The 23289-nt window shown below is 44.0% G+C and overlaps 1 protein-coding gene across 1 annotated transcript in view; it reads left to right on the top strand.

Annotated features, from left to right (window-relative positions):
• The window catches only part of PHACTR1 (phosphatase and actin regulator 1), a 396386-nt gene that overhangs the window by 358223 nt on the left and 14874 nt on the right, over nt 1-23289 (top strand). The window contains exons 10-11 of the mRNA XM_084850304.1: nt 10627-10682; nt 14681-14742. Coding sequence (XP_084706430.1) covers nt 10627-10682; nt 14681-14742 — 118 coding nt within the window. The remainder of the gene's footprint in view (nt 1-10626; nt 10683-14680; nt 14743-23289) is intronic.

Raw genomic sequence — 23289 nt, 5'->3', positions numbered from 1 at the left:
CAGCAACAGAATTTCAACTGCAAAATAAAGAATCAGTCTAAAATCTGGTGGAATGGAATTGCTATAATGTGTAGGCCATACAGTTGTCCCAGGAAATGGAGCTCCATAATGTAGGTGCCACGACAGAACAGGCCCTGTCTTGAGTCACTGCTACTAGTATCTCCTGTCCTGGTGGCAGGACAAAGAGCTGGGTTTCAGTTGATTATCTCAGTGACCAGGTAGACTTCTGTGGCAGATAGCCTGATACCATTTAGTTTCACTGGGTGACACCCCCTCCCCTAAATTCTAGAGGGAGAAAAAATTCCCCCATTGCTCAGAAAGTAGTAGTCACCCTGATCCTGAACACAGATGGATATCCCTCTGAGTGCCTTCAAAACATCCCTGCCAAGTCATCATTTGATGCTAAGCATTAATTTGCTGGCAGAGCCACTCTTCGATATATACCATTAGAATGCTTCGTCAGTTTCTTCATCCGCTAATAATATTTCCAATGCTTCATTATTACAACTGTCTTTCCTGATCACTAAGGAATTGCCATATAATGACACTCTTCTCAAGCTAAATTAAAGGACTAAAGCCCTTCTGGTCATTTGGGGAAAGTTTTGAGGCCCAAAATACAATTGCTGCTGACAAACTTTTCTGGCAGACTTGCACCATTCAAAAGACAGTCCCCAAAGACTGGGAACAGCCAGCTGATTACATTACCCACATTATTTGCAGAAGGAACATAAAACATAGAACAAAATGGCAGCATTTTGAATACAAGACTCCTTTGGAAGTAATTGTCACTGTCAGCAGTGAACTAGATCTCTGCAGCCTCATAAGGAGGCTGACTTAGATATTTAAATGTTCTATAAGAATTCTTCCTGGTGGTTTAGTTCAGGAGCAAGCAGAAGCACTGGCATATCAAAATTATACCCAGTGATTGTCATTACAAAAAAAATAAGCTCATTGGATGATATATCAAAATCCCTATGTCCGACATATTTCAAGGCCCAGGGACTAATTTGTTAGAATTATTAAAGTGACTAAGAAGTGAATCTGAAATAATTCTCAGAAGAAAATGTTTAGGGTTTTTTTTAATTAAAAAACCTGCTGGCCAGCTGACAGCTGATGGAGAAGGGGAAGTGATCACCTCACAGAGGAAAGGATGTGATAGCAAAGACACATTTAAGGTCACATCCAGTCTGGCCCTCAGACTCTGCAGTGGAACTCTGGGAGAGGCAAAGCTGCATGTTTCCATGTGGAGAAAATGGTCCCTTTCACTGTGAGTCATTGTCATCGCGTTATGCAGTGGCATGGTCATCGCAGTTGCATTGTACTCCAGTGCTTTCCCCAACTGTGCTGGGAATTAGTCAGTGTTTTTCATTGCACAAAATGGTTCTACAAATAGCACTGGAGCCAGGAAACATAAACCGCCAAATGAAAACAGTTTTATTTTCTAAGGTGGAAAGATGGAAAGAGCCATGCTGGATTTCATCAAAGACTTATCTAGTCCACCATTCTGTTCCCACAGTTGCCAACCAGTTGTCCCAATGGGAAGCCCACAAGCAGGACAGGAGTGCAACAGCACCCTCCGGTTCATGTTCCCCAACTGGTATTATATTGCCTCTGATACTGGAGGTAGCCATCTTGACTAGTAGTCATTGATAGCCATTTTCAGCTATGAGGGGCTGTTGCATTTTTGGTAGTGTTTTTTGTTAAATGAGTATGAAAAGTCACATTGAATGTGCAGCCTGGATTTAGTGCTACAAGATTACCATTGTTGTTGTGACGGGGAGCTTTCTATTTTTCTTTTGTTTGTTTCCTTAAGGTATTTATACTCCACTTTTTCCAGACCAAAGTGCTCCTTGAGGGGCTTACAAAATAGCTTTGAACAATAAAACATGAAAATCATTATAAAATTAAAGAAGCACTGAGTTTTGCTATGCCTGGCGGTAACTTGATCTGCCAGGTACAGCCCCTCCCAGCCTCTCCCCTCATTCCATCCAGGCTGGTTCTGGAGTGGAAGAGGCTGCTGGGGGGTGGGGCGGGGGGGAACTTCTTGGAATTCTCTGGTCCATGGGGACACAGTGGGACGTCTTTATTGCACATCTGTGGAAAGGCAGGATAAAAATAATGTAAGATCTACACAGGGAGAGTGTTTCACAGCCTAGGTGCCACCAAAGAGAGTGCCCCGTCTTTCTTGCCCTTTTTGTGGAATCTCTCATCCAAATACTACTTGAAAGAGAGCTCTGATTGAACGATGCACCAGAATCCCTGGTCATAAAAGATGCTGAAAATAATGGAACCAACAAGCACAAATGGAATCCACAAGCACAATTCCACCCAGAGAAATCCCTTTCAATTCACATTGAAAGGCATTATGGCAGGGGTGGGGAAACAAGTGGCCCTCCAGATGTTGGTGGACTACAACTCCCATCATCCCTAGCCATAGGTGAGGGATGATGGGAGTTACAGTCCAACAACATCTGGAGGGCTACATGTTCCCCGTCCCTGCTCTGTGAATATGCATATAGCCAAAATTCAGCCCCCAAATTTATAGAGCAAAGTTTCTATCATCTATTATTTGTTTATTTGTTTGTTTGTTTGTTTGTTTTGTTGCTGTACCACCCAATAGTCAAAGCTCTGCAGGCGGTTCACAAAAATTAAAACCACAAGGTACAACATAGAACAATGTAAAATATGAAAGCTTAAACCTCCCCCAAAATAATACAACCAGAATAAAACTTAGCAGCAATGCAGAGACTTAAAGTACAGATTTAAAACAGCAGAGCTAAAAGACTAGAGTGCTAAAATGCTGGTTAAAATAAAAAGGTCTTCACCTGGAGCCCAAAGAAGTACAACATAGGTGCCAGGTGAACCTCTCTAAGGAGCTCATTCCACAGCCGGGGTGCCACAGCAGAGAAGGCCCTCTTCCTGGTAGCCACCCACCTCACTTCTTTTGGCAGGGGCTCCCAGAGAAGGACCCTTGAAGATGATCTTAAGACCCAGGCAGGCACATACGGGAGGAGGCGATCCTTCAGATAACCTGGCCCCAAACTGTTTAGGGCTTTGAATGTTAATACCAGCACTTTGAACTGGGCCTGGACAATTCTACATCTTAACTTACCTACCCATTTTAGATAAACTGTACCAACCGAGAGATGTAATTATATAGATATAACAAAGCAAAACAGAACTGTTGGCTTTATTATAGCCACGTGTAAAAATTGTATTGTGGTAAAGCAATGCCATTACTAGCTGTGCCAGAATGCAAAGAGAGAGACACGTGTGAAGGTGCGTGCATCCTATTGAAAACTATGCCGTCCAGAGAGACGAGTATGTGCAGCTGGATGCACATTCTGTTTCACACTGGGGTGTACATCAAAATGACACCCAAGGTTCCATGCACAGAAGCCTGTTCCTGTGCACTGATCTCCTTACCTCAATCAGGGTGCAAGTAATCATTGTAATCATTTCAATGTCCAGATTGTTTTGTTATTTCTTTAATGAGTACTACACCTGCTGCTGTTAGTAGTGGTAATTACTATTAGTAGCAGCAATGCTAAATCACTTGATTTCGTATAGGAGGACATGTACTGTTCATAAATTGTCGTAACTGTAAGTCATGGCAACCTGGAGAAAATTCAAGGCTTTTGCAAAACGTAACATGGCTGTCAGTGTTGAACACATGTCCTCTCACACACGTATGCAGGCATGCACACACACACACACACACACACACTTTCTGGCATTTGCCTACAAACCATTCTGTAATAATTACTCAATTCAGACTTATTCTTTGTACCTCAGCCAAATAAGTTATTCATTCAAGCATGAATCTCAAAAGACATTTATTTACTGGAAGTGTCATGCTTTTAAAGAGCAAACAAACAGTGCCTTGTAATTTTTAGTAGTATTCTCCTTTGACATTTCCCTGCCAGGAATTTAATTTACAACCAGGTTCCAGTGGGAGTTAGGGAAAAGCATATTTTAACATGTATTAGAATTACAACTCTTTAGAACTATGGGGCAAAGGCAGTGTCATGTAGAGAAGGAGAAAATGTTTTGCCTCTACGTGGATCCAGATGCAAATATCTATTCTCCAGTGTAGTACTAGCTATGCACAATGCCTATTTATGTCTCTGAATTGAGCCTTTTATTTCTTATTTTGGAAAAACTCTAAATTTTCTGCCTTTTGAGAGGTCATTTAAGTAAATGCCCCAGGATCAGCAAGAGTGAGTATTTGGATCTCCCTGTTTCACAAAGGAGCCAGTTCAATTTATTTATGCCTTCATTAGAATATGAATGTATTTGTCTAGAGTTAATTATGGTTTGTCCACAGTGTTTGGTTTCTGGAGTCTTTGTTTTTTTAAATCCAACACACAAGAGATATTTTTCAGCATGAACTAATATAATGCTATTATATAGGTTCTCAGACTGTCATAGAGATTTTTACTTCGCTTACAAAGGAGCCCCTGACCAAGCCTAACTGATTGGGGAAATATATGGATCAGCTTTAATAATAGTAACAATAACAATAATATTTACTGTTATTTACAGCTTGCTTGGGTTATTGTTGCTCTGGATTTTCCACCTTTTAAAAAAAAGATATTTTCTAGGCCTAGTGAATTAAGCAAGTCAACAATCACATAACTCGGGATTGCTTAATGCAGATTAGGTACTGCCTGATACATTTTAATCAGCCTGACATACACTTGGATGGTTATAGAGAGGTGTATTTTTCCCACTCTGTCAATATATGCTTATGGGAAAAAATGGCAATTCAGACCTACATTAGAGATTAGCCCTATGCCACATCGGAGGCGGGTGACTTCATTTTCAGTGGGGCTGTGATTCCATTCTAGGTTTAGACAGAACCAGCCAGAAACCTGGCTGTTTTAGATATGGAGCGGTATAGAAATATTGTAAATTAATAAATACATAAATCTCCAAAGGAGCTATCCAGGGTGCTGACCCCTATCCCCAAAATGGATCCTGCACCTTGGATAGCTCCTTTAGAGCTCTGGCTGGTTCTGACTGAAACCCAGAATGGAATCACAGCACCACTGAAAATCAGAGCCACCAGACTCCACTACTAGAGAGCTTCGGCTATTGGGCGGTATAGAAATGAAATAAATAAATAAATAAATTACTACTCAGGCATTCCTGGAAGCATGTTGTTTAAACACTCGAGGAGGGGCCCGCCCCTCTTTGTTGTCACTCTTGTCACCCTGTACACATGGAGGGTGTCTGGCTAAAGAGGAGGGCGTCCTGTATCTCACCTGGGTCCTGCACCCCTGGTGTAACCTATACTTTTCCTAAGTAAAACAATATAATAAATCACTCCCTAACTGAGCTAGATTACACCCATGTATTCCAAGGAAAAAGCAATTCCCGTCTTCTCCTTGTGTGTGAGTTGCCGCTGGCACTTACCAGCCTAGAAGGACTCCTCTGGTGGCTGAAGGAATCCAGCTGGGTCAGCCACAAGCCATGGTGCCAAGGAATGATGTTGTTTGTTTGTTTGTTTATTAAATTTATTCATCACCCATCTGGCTGGTCACCCAGCCACTCTGGCCGATGTACAACAATAAAAACAGTTCATACAATAAAATTCAACATTAAAAACATCACATTTCTAAAATTACCCTAGCCCACCCCAAATGCCTGCCTGAACAACCACATTTTTAATGTGTGGCGGAAGCTCATTAAAGAGGGGACATGGTGGAGTTCCCTAGGGAGGGAGTTCCCTAGGGAGGGAGTTCCACAGTTTCAGAGTGCCAGTGGCTCGCAGGCCAGGACAGCTTGGCAGAGGGACTGCAGTTGCAGCTAATAAGGCAGAGTGAGGCAGGAAAGGGAATCAAAGCATAAGAGAAGGAACCGGTGTGGGGGAGAAGGAACAGAGAGAATGGAGTGGGAGAGAAGACTGGGAGGAAATCCAGAGTAGAGCTCTGAAGAAGCAAGGCAGAGACAGAAGCAGCAGGCAGGTGGGAAAGTACAAGGCTGACAAGCAAGGTGTGAAGAGAGTGCCCTACAAGGAAAGAAGGGCCTTAAGCTGGGTCTTGCGAGGAACATCCATACTGGTCAGTAGTTGTGGAAGCAAAAGAAGAGGGTTTGGCTTTAACCGCTGCTGACTGTTATCTTCCTGGACAATGGGGCTATTATATGGGTCTGGACCTACCTGACCTGGAGTGGAGCAGGTGGAGATCAGGCAGTGACCATTTTTGGACCTTGCAGTGGTAAAGAGTCAAGTCCTTAGAATTGTTATTGTCTAGTGAAGTAACTGGCTGGTGGAAATAAAGGGACATATTGCATTCTAAACTTACCTGTGCCTAGCCTCTTTCATGGAGATGATTTCAACGTACTCCTCCTGGGTGGAAGGGCAGACACAGAGGCTAGACAAAGAAGTAATTGGAGCCATCTAGATTCAGAATATTACACAGAGGGTGACTTCTCAGCCCCTCCACCTTACTGTTGTTGTTCTTGTTGCTATGCACACAGATGTTTGGGTAAAGTAATAAAGCATAAAATGGTTGATCGTATTGGTTTCGAAACCATCCTCTGACTACTTTCATGGGAGCTGCATTTCAGGCTGGTCTAGCTGGCTGCAAATCTAACTGTGTTTCACTCCCTCCCTAGAGAGGCTCTGCTGACATCCTCTCTTCTGATGTTCAGACATATTGTAGCCATTTTATTTCACCAGGCATTTGGTCTGTTCTGAATTATTTCCTTTTTATATTTCCCTTCTGCTACATTGTTTTTGATTTAATGTTCTGTCTCCTGTTTTAATGGTTTTATTGGGCTTTTTAATGCTCTCAGATTTTTATTGTATCCTTGTTTAATTTTTAATTGTAAGTGTATGCCGCTTTAGAGGACCTTGTTAAGGCCAAAAGGCAAAGTATAAACCTTTTAAATAAAATAAATAAATAAATATGTGGTGATCCACATATTTTGCAACCTCAAAGGTATTTTAATAATTGAGGGGCAGGGGGCAGGATTTGTGAACTATGGGTTGTCTCCAATGCTAGGTAAATCAACCAAATACTTTGGACGTATTAGAAAAGGAGTTAGATAAACATGCAACCTATTAGATACACAGCTTGCGATCTCAGCCATTTGAGACTGAATCATAATATCCCTGAGCCATTGTAACAAGACATACTTAGGTGTATCAATACCTAGGGAAAATAAAACTGGAAAACAGGGCCGGTTTTGCATGCATTGGTTTGATACAGCGAAACCTTCAAGCAAGCCTATGCAGCTATCAGAGCTGGACGCATTGTGCCTACCTTGTCTGAGTGAAGGCATGCCTGCTGGTACCCCTAGGCCCAGCCCCTGCAATGGGCCTATAGCCCAAGGGGAGGGAGGGGACTGTTCACTCCATTCCCATGCGGGGGGCTGTCCTTCATCAGGGGGAAGGGCAGGTGTATAACACTGTCCCTCTGCCCATTAATCACTAGGAATGTCCCTCATGGGTAAATCCAGCCCTTTTGGGGCCTGACGGTTTCCCGCAGTGCCCCAGACTCAGCTTGCCTTTGAGAGCTGAGCTGGGGGGTTGTTCCCGAAATCCAGGAACTTTTCCTTTTCTTTTTTTTTTTTGGGGGGGGAGCAATTTCCATAAATTACAGCTGTAATTTGTGCAAATTACAGCTGTAATTTGCAGAAATTGTTTTTTACAAACAGATTTTAAAGAAACTGTGCAACATTGCAGCTCCCCCCAGACCCAGCCACCTGTCACTCATCCAAACCTGGGAAAATATATATATGAAGAGAGGTGGCAGCAGGGTAGGTATCAACAAGTGGCCCTGCCAGGCTACTGGAGCCCCAACAGCTGTTTTAGGGTGCCACATGCTGAAGCCAGGCCTGCTGTTCTGAAATAATATTAACACCGTGATGAGCTACTGAAATCTCAAGTGTAGTCAATGGTGTCTTATCTCTGTTGCAGCTCTCGCCCTTTGGAAAGGTACGCTGAAGTGTTGCCTTTGCTGCTTCTGCTATGCTAAAAGCTAAACTGTAAGAAATGTGGGGACTTTCCCCCTTCTGAGTGGAAGCAGACAGTGTTAACTTGCTTTTGCAGCTGAGACAGGAAAGATCTTAATTTATTTTTCTTTCCAGCAGGGTTCAAAACCTTTAAACTTTTCTGTGAAAATGGTTCCTCCATAGCCAGGATGTGTAATCCGCATTCTTCCCCCTCCTCCTCCTCCCCTTCTTCCATCCCATTTTAATAAGGCTCCTGAAAAGCCATTATGTAACATATTGTTACACGTTGCAAGGCTGCAAGAGAGCTACACAATACAATGCGAAGCTGTGCCGCTTTATGTATTATTATTTTTATTCCCAAGCACAGCTTGATAAAGCCGCACATCTAATTACTTTACGGTCCTAAGGTCAAGTCTGTAAACATCCACTTTGTAACATTGGCCACGCTGTAAGGATAATAACTGTGATCATCAGTACTTATATAGAGCTCTCTGCCTTCAAAGTGTGCACTGAAGTACCGGTTTGTTCTAAATGCATGTGGGGTGCTCCTGACCATTTTAGCACTTTCCCAGTAGTTCATGTTGTCATAGATGTGGTTCCTAGATTAGGAGAAGTAATGGCTCTAATTTTCTTTTACATTAGGCATAGGGCCAAATTGCATGTTACAATCACATTTAATGTACCTGTGTTTGTGTTGTCTTTTATTTGCAGCCCTTGGGCCCCCTATAAGGACCATAGCATGCAGTGGTTTAACCCTTTCCTCCATGGTCCTGATGAAAATCTCCCCCAGAGGAGCTATTTACTATTGCAGGAACCCCCAGCCCCTGGTAGAGCATGTTTTCCAAATGGGGATGCAACCAGGTCCCAGTATTCCCAGTGGGAAAGTGATAAGAACATAAGAAGTGCCATGCTGGATCAGACCAAGGGTCCATCTAGTCCAGCTTTCTGTTCACACAGTGGCCAGCCAGCAGCCTGTGGGGAACCCACAAGTAGGCCATGAGTGCAACAGCAGCCTCCCACTCATGTTCCCCAGCAACTGGTGTACATAGGCATACTGCCTCTGATAACAGAGCTAGCATATACTCATCAGGACTAGTAGCCACTGATAGCCTTCTCCTCCATGAATTTGTCTAATCGCCTTTTAAAGCTATCCAGATTGGCGGCCGTTGCCACCGATAGTAGCAGATTCCATAGTTTTAACTATGTGCTGTGTGAAGAAGTACTTCCTTTTATCATCTTGAATCTTCCACCAGTGATGCTGCACATACCGCTTCCACCAAAGGACAAGGCCCCCTGGGCACCTTCTCTCTCAGTGGGAATGGTGCACGCAGTGTCACTTTCCCACTGGGGATTAAACTGGGAATCCAGGTCCCAACAGCCCCAGTGGAAAAAGTGAAAACGGTGCCTGCAGCGTAGCTCTGCTGTCAGTAATGTTGGGAGCTGGACCTTTGCATTTGCCTCTGACAGCCTGAAGGTATGTTTCTTTGCCTTCGGGCAGTGGAAGGGGGAGGTTGCTGTGTTTGTCCCAATCCAACTCTCATACATTTGATCAGGTGCTCACATTTCTGAGCGGCCTTTGATCAAGCACTCAGGACCTCCCTAGTTCATGGTGTATTCACCCAATGTGACTTCCCCTGCAGTGCTACGTCTTTCTCGAACCCTTAGAATACAGAGGGATGCTAAAGTGCCAGCAAATGCAAAGATAATATGGCCAAATCAACAAATTAGGAATGTAATTGACTGAGAAGTTCTCCCTTATATGTCCCATTGAAGTCAATAGGGAGACGGATCAGGACTACCCTGTTCTTGTTATCGTTCCTTTTGGTTTTCATAGGAGAACATCCTGATGGTTTGTGCTCTAGGAGAGTAAACATAACAGCTTCATTCTAAACAATCATGCATGGCCTGATGAAGGAGTTAATGCTCTAGTAGAACCCAGAGGAAAAAACTCCTGCTGAATGTGGCAGGAACAGGTTGGGACCAGCTGTGTTCACCGCCATCTTTGTTTTCCTAACACCACTCTTTCCTGCTCCTTCGTGGCTTTCATGTTCTAGGGTGCACTTTATTTACACTGCACACTTCATTTGTTGTAGTGAAAGGATATGCTGGCAGGAAAGCACATTTTATCGTTATGAAATGGAATTGAGGTTTTCTGGGGGAAAGCAAGGACTGAGGGGGCAAAGAAAAAGAACTACTATTGTTCTAGGCTGGCTGATCATGCCTAGTTGTTTTTCTGGGCTGTTAGCTGCCTTTGTTTTCACGGCCTCATTGGACAAGTACGGTACAGTTTGGAGGCTCATACAAGCATAGGGCAGGAGGAACACAGAGCTAAGCTTGCCATACTTGTAAGAGTAAGGAAGCTGGCATGGAAGGAAGGAAATTAAGTAAAAGCATCTGCATCGTCTAACTCTCAGCCGATTAGCCTGAGGTGGAGATAGAAGAGGCATGCCTAATATGACCCAACGTGTTTGTTTTCCCCTCCGTTGGCAATAGAGGAAACTACCAGTCCGTGTTACGAGCAGTAATATCTGTACAAGCCATCGATGTCAGAACAATGTTATTTCCTCAGCTTTTTGAATTATGAGGTGAAGAGCCACTCTTATATACACTGAATGTTGGAGGACATGATATGGTCCAAAAATTGATCCTGGGCTTTTTCTGCAGGCGATTGAGCCAGAGGCCGACTGCTGAAGAATTGGAGCAGAGGAACATCCTCAAACGTGAGTAGCTACTGGGTTGAATTCAAAGACCGTGAGAGGGGCAGGGGGAAGGTAGGGAATAGACTTACAATGCAGTATGTCCATGGAGGCCTGTCTGGGCCAGGGGCCCCATTCAGCTGTCCTTCTCTTTCTGCTGGAGGCTGCAGTATTTTATGCCCTTTTAATGCTGTTATTATCTAAAACAAATTTCCTGTAAAGTCATTTTTATAATATGTGTATCTATCAGCATTTTTAGTTTGATGCTTAGGTGAGAACATATTTGGGTTACAAGTAGTCAGCCAAGAAAATCAAAGTTAAAACCCACCACTTGCTCTTGTTCTTTTGTAGTCCAATCCTGTGCATGTTTACTCAGAAGTAAGTCTCACTGACTTCAGTGAGGTTTACTTTCAGATAAGCATGCATAGGATTGCATCCGTACAGCACAATCCTGTGCATGTCTACTCAGAGGTAAGCCCCATAATGTGTAATGAGACTTAATCCTAGGTGAGTGTATATAGGATTGCAGCCTTGGCCAAATTAAGTTTTATAGCTTTCCAAACAAGCCAGTAATTCCCTAGCAATTCTGTGTTCCTGAAGAGTATCGTTAGATTTTGACGCCACAAACACTGTTGTTGTTGTTGTTCAGTCGTTCAGTCGTGTCCGACTCTTCGTGACCCCATGGACCATAGCACGCCAGGCCTTCCTGTCCTGCGCTCTCTCCCGGAGCGTGCTCAAGTTCATATTCATTGCATCGGTGATGCTATCTAGCCATCTCATCCTCTGCTGTCCCCTTCTCCTTTTGCCTTCAGTCTTTCCCAGCATCAGCGTCTTTTCCAGAGAGTTTTCTCTTCGCATTAGGTGGCCAAAATATTGGAGCTTCAGCTTCAGTATCTGTCCTTCCAATGAGCACTCAGGGTTGATTTCCTTTAGGATGGACTGATTTGACCTCCTTGCAGTCCAGGGAACTCGTAAGAGTCTTCTCCAGCACCACAGTTCGAAAGCATCAATTCTTCGGTGCTCAGCCTTCCTTATAGTCCAGCTCTCACAGCCATACATTACTACTGGGAAAACATTAGCTTTGATTAGACAGACCTTTGTCAGCAAGGTGATGTCTCTGCTTCTTACTATGCTGTTTAGGTTTGCCATAGCTTTCCTCCCAAGGAGCAAGCGTCTTTTAATTTCATGGCTACAGTCACCATCTGCGGTGATCTTGGAGCCCAAGAAAGTAAAATCTGTCACTGCTTCCATTTCTTCCCCTTCTATATGCCAGGAAGTGATAGGGCCAGATGCCATGATCTTAGTTTTCTTAATGTTGAGTTTCAAACCAGCTTTTGCACTCTCCTCTTTCACCCTCAACAAGAGGCTCTTGAGATCCTCTTCGCTTTCTGCCATTAGGGTGGTATCATCTGCATATCGGAGGTTGTTGATAATTCTCCCAGCAATCTTAATTCTGACCTGTGATTCATCCAACCCGGCATTTCTCATGATGTACTCTGCATATAAGTTAAATAAGCAGGGTGACAATATGCAGCCGTGTCGTACTCCTTTCCCAATTTTGAACCACTCAGTTGTTCCATGTCTGGTCCTTACTGTTGCTTCTTGACCCTCGTACAGGTTTCTCAGGAGACAGGTAAGGTGGTCTGGTACTCCCATCACTTTCAGAATTTGCCACAGTTTGTTGTGATCCACACAATCAAAGGCTTTAGCGTAGTCAATGAAGCAGAAATAGACATTTTTCTGGAAATCGCTTGCTTTCTCCATTATGCAGCAAGTGTTGGCGATTTGTTCTCTAGTTCCTCTGCCTCTTCGAAACCCAGCTTGTACTTCCGGTAGTTCTCGGTTCGCATACTGCTGAAGCCTAGCTTGTAGGATTTTGAGCATCACCTTGCTGGCATGTGAAATGAGCGCAATTGTGCGGTAGTTTAAACACTCTTTGGCATTGCCCTCCTTTGGAATTGGAATGTAAACTGACCTTTTCCAGTCTTGCGGCCATTGTTGAGTGTTCCAAATTTGTTGGCATATTGAATGCAGCACTTTAACAGCATCATCTTTTAGGATTTTAAATAGCTCAGCTGGAATACTGTCATCTCCGCTAGCTTTGTTGTTACTAATGCTTCCTAAGGCCCACTTGACTTCACTCTCGAGGATGTCCGGCTCAAGTTCAGTGACCGCACTATCATGGCTATCAGGGACATTCCGATCTTTCCTGTATAGTTCTTCTGTGTATTCTTGCCACCTCTTCTTAATCTCATCTGCTTCTGTTAGGTCCCTGCCTTCTTTGTCCTTTATCATGCCCGTCTTTGCACAAAACGTTCCCTTGAGATCTCCGATTTTCTTGAAGAGATCTCTAGTCTTTCCCATTCTGTTGTTTTCCTCGATTTCTTTGCATTGTTCATTTAAGAAGGCCTTCTTGTCTCTCCTTGCTATTCTCTGGAACTCTGCATTCAGTTGGATATATCTTCCCCTTTCTCCCTTGCTTTTTGCTTCCCTTCTTTCCTCAGCTACTTGTAAAGCCTCATCAGACAGCCACTTGGCTTTCTTGCATTTTTCTTTGGGATGGATTGAGTTGCTGCCTCTTGAACAATGTTATGGACCTCCATCCATAGTTCCTCAGGCACTCTGTCTATCAGGTCTAATCCCTGAAATCTATTCCTCACCTCCACTGTATATTCATAAGGGATATGATTTAGGTCATACCTGAATGGTTTAGTGGTTTTCCCGACGTTCTTCAATTTAAGCCGAAATTTTGCAAGAAGCAGCTCATGATCTGAGCCACAGTCAGCTCCAGGTCTTGTTTTGACTGACTGTATAGAGCTTCTCCATCTTTGGCTGCAAAGGACATAATCAATCTGATTTCGATATTGACCATGTGGTGATGTCCATGTGTAGAGTCATCTCTTGTGCTGTTGGAAAAGAGTGTTTGCTATGATCAGCGTGAAGGACAAAGCTGGTTTACATCACAGTGAATCATCTGCTGTGCAAGCTGAGCTAATTATATCGGAGCCTGATCAAAAAAAATTAATATACAAATCACTTGTATACACAACTATTGTATATTAGTGGGGGGGGGTTGCAAATAATGACTGTTTAAAGTGATATAGTAATTAATAAGGCACAGAACAAAAGTTTAACCGGATGAACTTGCAAGGCAAGCACTTAAGATAAAGCACTTAAAAGCAAAAGACACATGGTTGCAAAGATATGTATCACATGGGGGTATATTTTCCAGGTAGCTGCAACCGGCTGTAGCTCCTTGTAGAGCCCTGATTATTATCCGCTTTCCCTTTTGTGGTGTGTTTTTTTAATTTTTAATTAATTATAAAATACTTATTTTAAGCAAAATAAGTCAGTTTATGTCCTTTCACTGGCCACTTTGGCTGTAACAGTTTGCAACCATGGGATGACTCCCTGAATTGTAACTGCATATATATGAAAGAGTGCCATGATGGGTCTGTAGGCACCATAGATGATGCTGGGAGTTGATTCATTTCCTGGAAAGCTGCCGCCATTCATTGGATCAAATGCAGTCAACTTGCATGAATGGCCCCTTGCCACAACATATTTTCTTTTGCATTCAACATCTCTGGGACTCGTTCCAAAAGCACTTCCATAAAAGCGGAATGTTACATCAGACTGAACCCTGAGCTGTGATTGCCCTGTTGTTATGCTCTCAACAGAGACTAGTGGGGGTATCGTTCCTCCCTTTCCCTACAGCAGATAGATCCTGAGGCACAGAGGTAATGGTTGAAGAAGCTCTGGCTCCCGGCCTAATAACTGGTACAAACTGAGTCATGTTAAGGAATAAAATTAATGCTCACACATAGCCAGAGTGAAAAGGATTTGGATGTTTTGTGAGGTGTGCAAAGAAATCTGTTGGCAAAGAGGTCGCAAACATTCACTCTTCCCAGGGGACCCTCAGATGGAAGGTCTGAGACATTAATAACCCCATCCAATTGCTTGCTGGCTTTTGTGTACTCCACATGTCCAACCAGTCTGGAACTTTGTGAATCTTTTTCTAGCACGGAATGAGCAAGAGGAGCAGGAAGAAAAACGGGAGATAAAGAGAAGATTAACACGCAAGGTGAGAAGCTCCTTTTATTCGTGGGGGACCATCTATGTTTTTAACTGGATGTTTAATTCCTTGCCATTTTCATCCCTGGATTGTTTGGGGAAGGGTATGGAGGGAGGGCTGTTGCAGAGCATACTTTGTAAAAACTGGACTCAGTTCCTTAGAAGAAATCCTTGGAAGGTCTTCTGTTGATACATCTTTCAAGCGCCGAAGAGGTGACATAAATACCGAAGAGGGCGACGCAAACATCTGTACAGTTAGAGCAAGCCTGCATGTGTAAAAGCAGCCTATTAGGGACTTGGTAATCTGCTTGGGACTGCAAAACAGGAGGAAGGAGGTGTCCAGCACTTGGCAGGAGTGATGTGGGGCAGAGAATTCTCCAGTGCTTTATTTTTCCACAGACAATTTTCCATTTCGTAAGTTCATTAGAACAATTGAACATGTGTCAATTGCAAAGTGGTTGTCAGCATATCATGCGCATTTCTTTGAGTTGCTAAAATTAATTAGGGTGTCAACAGTTTTCAATACCTTCTTGTTTTCTTAAATTTAAATGATATAAGGGAAGTACATGCTATTGAGCAGTATCCAGTGCTGCCGCTCCACGTACGCCATTGAAGCGACCTCTAGCACAATGCCAGTCAGGTGTGCTGGCACGATGAGCTCCTTCAAAACCCCCATCACACTAACATACACTATTGGCATTGCGCGAGAGGTTGCTTCTGGTAGCACTATGTCAATGGAATAAGCGGAGCAGCACTGCTGGATACTGCCCAATGTCTTTAATTTTTTACAAGTATTCCAATTAAAAATCTATATAATACTATATTTAAATCACATATAGTGTCCTTTAATGTTCCTCCTCAAATACTTCTGGTCCAAGACTTGAGGTGTATTGGGACAAAATATTAACATACGGTACTTTTTTTGTGTGCATTGTTGTTTACTAAATACAAGTAAAGTAAACACACTAAATTAGATCTCTTAGTCTCTAGGACACATGTGGGCACCTTGTAGCCTTGCAAATGTGTCAGCCTACAGCTCCCATCAGCTCTAGCTGGCAGAACCAATGGTGAGAGATGATGAGAGCTGTAAGGCAGAACATCTGGAGGGCCACAAGTTGCCAACCCTGGGTCCAGGGCATCAGAACATTTTCCGATGCAAACTGACTGCTTGGCAGGATACAGTGTATGTCCTTGGTTTCATGGGTCACAAACTGTACAGGTCTCAGAGCTACTTCCAATGATACGCTTTCCAACTCAAGTTTAATAAATTGATGTAGGGAAATGGCCAGAAGAGACATATTTCTGTAACCTCATGAAAGTGAGGCTACCATCTCAAAAATCTTCCAGAGCTTTCCCATGAAAGCATTTCAGGGCAGAGGTAGACTTTACGGCACATACAGGGCTGAGACTTGGGTCCAGTCCCGCACCTCTCCCTTGCAAAATGGTGAACTCACTGCTTGGCTTGATGTCGCCGTGCTGCAAGTTTCCCTTCCCAGCACAGTGGCAGTGAATGAGGTGGAGCCAGGGTAGAGGAAACCCCATCAATTAAAAACACATTTAAATAGAAATGATAAATTAACAGCATCCACAAGTTAACACATAGTTCAGCAAACAAAACTGTAATAGCCTTAATAAGGAAGAGCGTTGATTATAAGAGACAAACTGAACTTTGGGAAGAAGGCAAAAGATAGTTAAAAATAATCTCTAACTTATTTTGATTCTGGGCAAGTTACTTCTTGCTTGATTAATTGAATTACCACATCAACAGTTCATAGGTTTGGAACCTGGCATGGATGCTAACACGCAGACCTACCATTTCCAAATCTTCTCCTGGCTACACAGTCTTCAGCTAGCCATTCATAATTCAATAACAATGACAAAAGAAGCAGGAAAGTTTAAGAGTCTTATAACAGGGATGGAGAACGTGTGGCCCTCCAGATGTTGTTGGACTGCAACTCTCATCATCCCTCACTACTGGCTTTACTGACTAGGGCTGATGGGAGTTGCAGTCCAACAACATCTGGAGTGCCCCATGTTCCCTACTACTGGCTTATAATAGTATGCACATTAAACTCCATCCTATGAAATTCCAATTATTTCAGAGTTTAAAGTTTATATTCCTAACTTAGCGTAGCTATATAATGGCAGTGTCTTTTTCTCTCTGTCATTTACAAAGCAAAACAGGGATACTATGACTTGCAGGCCAGTCTTTTTCTTTGTTGAATCTCTCTTGGCTCAGATCAGTAGAGAGTAGGAGAATTAATGGGATTTTGAGAGAGGTGTGACTAACCAGAGGGTAAGAAGATTAGGTGAGAAAACAGAAGCAGCTGTTAATCTGGATAAATTACATTTCTTATCAAGAAGGAGGAGAGTTTGGGTGACAAAATTCCCTGAATTACTCCTGGCCTTCTTCTTAGGCATACCCATGGCTCTCGGCCCCTGCCACCATGTCTCAACCCAAATAGGCAGGAGGCTTTTATGCTGCACATTACATACTTTGCTTCTGGACACTGATTTCTGCAGTGAACAGATGTGCTGAAGCAACAAAGCAATGGGACACATACACACCTCAGTCACTGTTCTAGTAATACGAAGGAACTTCTCAGCATGACGGACTATGGTTCATCCCACAAACAGTGTGACAGAATGTTATTTTATACTTCTAAACTGTAGCTTCACAAGGAAGCACTGTATTTCTCTGCCATATTTTGGGCACTGTCAAATATTGGCTTGTAGACTGGCTTAGTATCAACACTTGAAATGAACAGCTTTAAAAAAAAAAAAAGCAGTGTTGAGGCTATGTGCAGGGTGACCTTCCTTGCTGTTCACATCAGTATGCATAGCCAACCTGTGGCGCAGCCTATGTGTTATGCCTGGATGGGCCATGAGGGAAACAGATCTCCCTCAGCAAACCCAGCTTTACAGTCCTGTCTGCCTCTTCAGCACTGCACTGCAGCCCTGCTCCCTGAGCTGAGGAGACCAGAAGCAAATGTAGATCAGAGACATCCCAAGGCACAACAGGGGCGGGTTGCACAGCGTGAGCGTGCAGTAGTGTGACACACTCTTCTATTTAGGACTTGACTTTGTGGCACCAAGAGGTTTGCTACCACTGGCACAGCAGTGGCTGGAGGCTCTGATGTCGGGGAGGGGGCATATCCGCTGCGGGTTTCAGTCAGAACTTGAAGGAGCTATCCAAGGTGCAAGGACTTGATTGATGCAAGAATGCATTTAATTCACCTTTTCACTTGTATAAAGATGGTACCAAACAAGGGAAATAGGGGTATATGCATGCTGCTTTGGCTGTAGTGCAGGTGGCCTTCGGTTTATGCCCTGGACTGTTGATATTTACAGCCAGCTAATGTACAAGCGACTGCTGTGATTCAGTTCTTACCCATATTCTTTCCAACCATTTACTCCAGGTATCTTGACCCCAGGCAGAGCTCTCTGCCACACTCTAAATGTGTAGTGGAATCCAAAGCCTGAAATATGCAGAGGGCCAAGGGGCAGACTGATGCTCAGTGAATATGTTCAAGTTGAAACCACAGTGATAACTTTGCCCTTCTCCCAGCTAGAAATTCTGGAGAAACCCACTGTGGACCCAAATAAGAAGGAATTCCCAGGAATCTGACCTTACCAATTTTTTTTACAAGACATAGGAAGTGATAAGATTTTCTGGGAACCAATTTAGAGGGAGGGAGGGAGGGAGGGAGGGAGGGAGGAATCTGAGCACAACCCAAAATATATTGCTAGGTATAATCTACATTTTGAAACTGGGGCCAGATCTACACTAGTGTTTTATTTACTTATTTATTTACTTACTTATTTATTTATTTATTTATTACATTTCTCTACTGCCCAATAGCCGGAGCTCTCTGTGCGGTTTACAAATATTAAAAACATTAAAAATACAATATACAGAGATTAAAAACCATTTACATAAAAAACACATGAACAGACAATATTCACAAAAGAAACATATATCTGAAACAACTTAAAACAAACAATCTCAAAAGCAAACAACCATAAACATAAGACATTCCAGGATCGATTAAAAACGTATCATATGCTGCCGAAAGCCTTGGAGAACTGGTGCCGAAAAGATAACAATGTTGGTGCCAGGTGGACCTCATCGGGGAGATCATTCCAAGAATTGGGGGGCCACCACCAAAAAGTCCCTCTCCCTTGTTGCTGTCCTCTGAATTTCCCTTGGTGTAGGCAGCTGGAGGAGGGCCTTAGATGTTGAGTGTAGTATATGGGTAGATTCGCTTCGGGAGAGGCACTCCATCAGGTATTGTGGACCCAAGCCATGTAAGATTTTATAGGTTAAAACCAGCACCTTGAATTGGGTTTGGAAACATACAGGCAGCCAGTGCAAGCAGGGCAGAGTTGGTCTTATATGTTCAGACCTTCTGGTCCCTATTATCAATCTGGCCACTGTATTTTGCATGAGCTGCAGTTTCTCAACCATCTTCAAAGGCAGCCCCACATAGAGTGCATTGCAGTAATCTAACTTGGAGATTACCAGAGCATAGACAACTGAAGCCAGGTTATCCCTGTCCAGATAGGGGCGTAGCTGGGCCACCAACTATAGTTGGTAGAAGGCACTCCATGCCACTGAGGCCACCTGAGCCTCAAGTGACAAAGATGGCTCAAGGAGAACCCCCAAGCTATGAATCTGCTCCTTCAGGGGGAGTGCAACCCCATCCAGAACAGGTTGAGCACCCTCCATCCGGTCAGCAGAACCACCCACCAACAGCATCTCAGTCTTGTCTGGATTGAGTTTCAGTTTATTAGCCCTCATCCAGTCCATTGTCACAGCCAGGCACCAATTTAGCACATCTACAGCCTCACCTGAAGAAGATGAAAAGGAGAAATAGAGCTGTGTGTCATCAGCGTACTGATGACAGCGTGCCCCAAAACTCTGGATGACCACACTTAACGGTTTCATGTAGATGTTAAATAGCATGGGGGACAGAACTGACCCCCATGGAACCCCATACTGGAGAATCCATGGGGCTGAGCAATATTCCCCAAGCACCACCTTCTGGAGCCAACCATCCACGTAGGGGCAAAACCGCTGCAATGCAGTGCCTCCCACTCCCAGCTCAGACCATTGTCCCAGAAAGATACCATGGTCGATGGTATCGAAAGCCAACGAGAGATCAAGGAGAATCAACAAGGTCACACTCCCTCTATCTCTCCCAATATAGGTCATCATACAGGGCAACCAAGGCTGTTTTCGTGCCAAAACCTGGCCTGAACCCCGACTGAAATGGAGCTAGATTATCAATCTCATCCGAGAGTGTCTGGAGCTGGTTGGCAACCACCCACTCAAGACCCTTGCCCAGGAAAGTAACATATGCCACTGGCCTAAAATTACTAGGATTTTCTGGGTCCAGGGAGGGTTTCTTTAGGAGTGGTCTCACTATCGCCTCTTTGAGGCAGCCTGGGACCACTCCCTCTCGCAAGGAGGCATTAATCACCTCCCTGGCCCAGACAGCTGTTCCTTCCCTGCCAGTTTTTATCAGCTAAGAGGGGCAAGGTTCCAGTACGGAAGTGGTTGCACGAACCTGTCCAAGCACCTTGTCAACATCCTCAACCTGTACCAGCTGAAACTCATCCATAAGAACAGGACAAGCCTCTGCTCCTGATACCTCACCAGATTCACCTGCTATAACACTGGAGTCTAAGTCCCGGCGGATGCAAGAGATCTTATCCTGGAAGTGCCTCGCAAATGCATTACAGTGGGCCTCAGAGGGGGATCTACAGTGTCCTTAAGGCCGGCATGTAATAGCCCCCAGACAACTCTGAAAAGCTCTGCTGGGCAGCAGATAGAAGATTCAATAGAGGCAGCAAGATTATTGTTTTTTGCCACTCTCACTGCCCCTGAATATACTTTACCATAGGCACATACCAGCATTCGATTGCATCCACTAGGAGTTCTTCTCCATCTGTACTCAAGCCGCCTCCTATTTTGTTTCATTGCTCTCGGCTCTGGGGTATACCATGGAGCAGTTCGAGCTCTACTCAAGAGAGGGTGCTCAGAAGCAATCATGTCAACTGCCCAGGTCATTTCTGCATTCCACAGATTAACCAGGGTTTTGACAGGAGAGCACGCCATATCAGCCAGAAACCTCCACAGAGTTCTCTGGAAACCATCCGGATCCATTAGCCTCCGGGGGCGGACCATCTTAATAGGTCCTCCACCCTTGCAGAGGGGAAGAACAGCTGTAAGTCTAAACCTCGGCAGGTAATGATCTGACCACGACAAGGGGACAGATGCAAAGTCCTCCACCTTCAGACCACCATCTCCATGTCCAATTGAGAAAACCAAGGCTAGAGTATGCCCTGCTACATGCATCAGGCTGATGACATGTTGGGACAGTCCCATGGTCGTTATGGAGGCCATGAAATCGTGAGCCGCCCCAGACAAAGTGCCCTCAGCACGAATGTTGACATCCCCCAGAACCAACAGTCTGGGGGTCGCAACAGTGCACCAGAGACCACCTCCGTCAGCTCAGATAGGGAGTCTGTTGAGCAGCGAGGTGGGTGGTACACCAACAGAGTCCCCAATCTGTCCTGCTGGCCCAACATAAGGTGCAAACACTCCAGACCAGCAGTCACATAGACAGGGAGGCTGCAGAGGGAGATGGAATTCCTATAGACCACAGCAACCCCCTCTCCCCAGCTCTCAGGTCTTTCCTGATGCTGAACCAAGTACCCCGATGGGCAAAGCTGGGAGAAACTAACTCCTCCCTGCTCACTCACCCAGGTCTCAGTTATACATGCCAGATCAGCCGCCTTATCTGCTATTAAGCCATAGATGAGGGAGGTCTTACTTTGAACTCATCTGGCATTTAAAAGCAGCATCCGGAGACCTGAGGGCAGGCTGATAGGGCAACTACCATGCCTGCGGTTGGGGAGAGGGCCGAAACATGGCACAGCCATTAACTGTCTGGGCCGTGTTCCCCTAACCTGGCTAGCCCTCCTCCCACACCATATCTCCCTTGACCTGTAACCACACTAATTGAGACCCCCTCAAGTGCCCCGACTTGGCCATATATCCTCTGACACAGGACATAACAGGATCCTAAGCAAAACAGACACAAAACAAACAAACAAAACCAACACCCAGTATTGAAGTGCATTGATAACTGTTGGGGAACATCACATATTCCATATACTGCTTTTCCAGCATTATTTCCTGTTTTTTATTCCGTATTATCCAAAATCTGCAACAGATGTCATTGTGTGTGCTATGAGGCATAAATGTGCAAGAGGGCTATACCACCACCATGATGGGATCATGTTGACCTGAGACAAGGTGTAGATCTGGCCTTGGTCTATCTAAAGTGCAGACCTCATAGCAACAACATCTGGCCAAATTTTGGGATGTTTGTTTCTTCTTCTATCTCCTCCTTTTTGTACTGCCTAGCCCGATGAATAATTCTGGGGAACTTGAAAGCTCACACATGTTTATGGAGTTTTAGTTGGCCCTCATAAAGGTATTGCCCAACTTTGGATTTTAGATTGTTTTTCCCCTCAAGAACCAGCACAGCCATCTTTGGTTATTTGTATGTTGTAACTATGACATTCTGATCTGCCCACAGCTCCATGCTTTCCTTCCAGGCAGTCCATAATTGAGTAGTACTCAAGCCCTGCTAGAAATAATACTTTCCTACTTGAGTGCTCTTCCTATGTAATAAGTGGCTGTGGGTTGTGATTTCCCAGAGGTGATGGAGAGGCAGGCTGAACAGGCTCACAACCACTGTTTTGTATTCCTATACCCCAGTAGCTGAGCACTAGTATTACAAGGACATCTGGAATTGTTCATTGTGAAGGCCTGGCTGAAATTAAGTCCTCATTCCAGGGAAGGCTCTCGGAGAAACAGGAGGAAAGGGTGAATAAAAAGAGGAAAATAAACTAGAAAAGGCCAACAACTCGACAAAGGGGACAAGAAATGGGGAGAACAGAGCTGAGCAGAAGAGAGGAGAATAAAGGAATAGAGGGGAGAAGAGGGGCTTGGGATTAAGAAGGATGTGTAAACGAACCAAAACAAACAAACAAAACCCATTGAGGAGAAATGATAAAGTTTAAGAGAAGAAGATGAAAAGGGGCAGAATTATGTAGGAAAGGGAATAGGCCAGGATTTGGAAGATTTGGAATTGCTGAGAGGAGAATTGTATGCAAAAGAAGTGTGAGATGAAGAAAAGTTAAACAATGGAAGGAACAATGGAACAGGGGAAATGAGAGAACTACAGAGAAGAATTAATGTTGGAGAATTTTTATACAAACATAACTGTTGTAGATTGTCTGGTTGTTTCTTCTTTAAATAGAAAAATGAAATGCAAGAAAAGCTGCTGTTGAAACCACCTCTTTTGTTATCTCCTTAAAAAGATAATGGGCTTTGACTAAGAGTCTAACACACTAAATGCTTTTCCCAGCAGGGCAAATAGCTTAGCAGGGAGCAACTGATGTTTTACTGCAATATGTCTCTAATGAATTATGGAATGATGAAATACAAAATCAGTTAGTAGATACAGCAAGAAAGATAGAT

The sequence above is a fragment of the Heloderma suspectum genome, chromosome 4 (assembly GCF_057233095.1).
Source record: "Heloderma suspectum isolate Gila_16-S chromosome 4, 16-S_ref, whole genome shotgun sequence".
NCBI classification, from domain to species: Eukaryota; Metazoa; Chordata; class Lepidosauria; order Squamata; family Helodermatidae; genus Heloderma; species Heloderma suspectum.
Note: the sequence above shows the minus strand (reverse complement) of the source record. Positions and strands in the feature narration are given on the sequence as shown.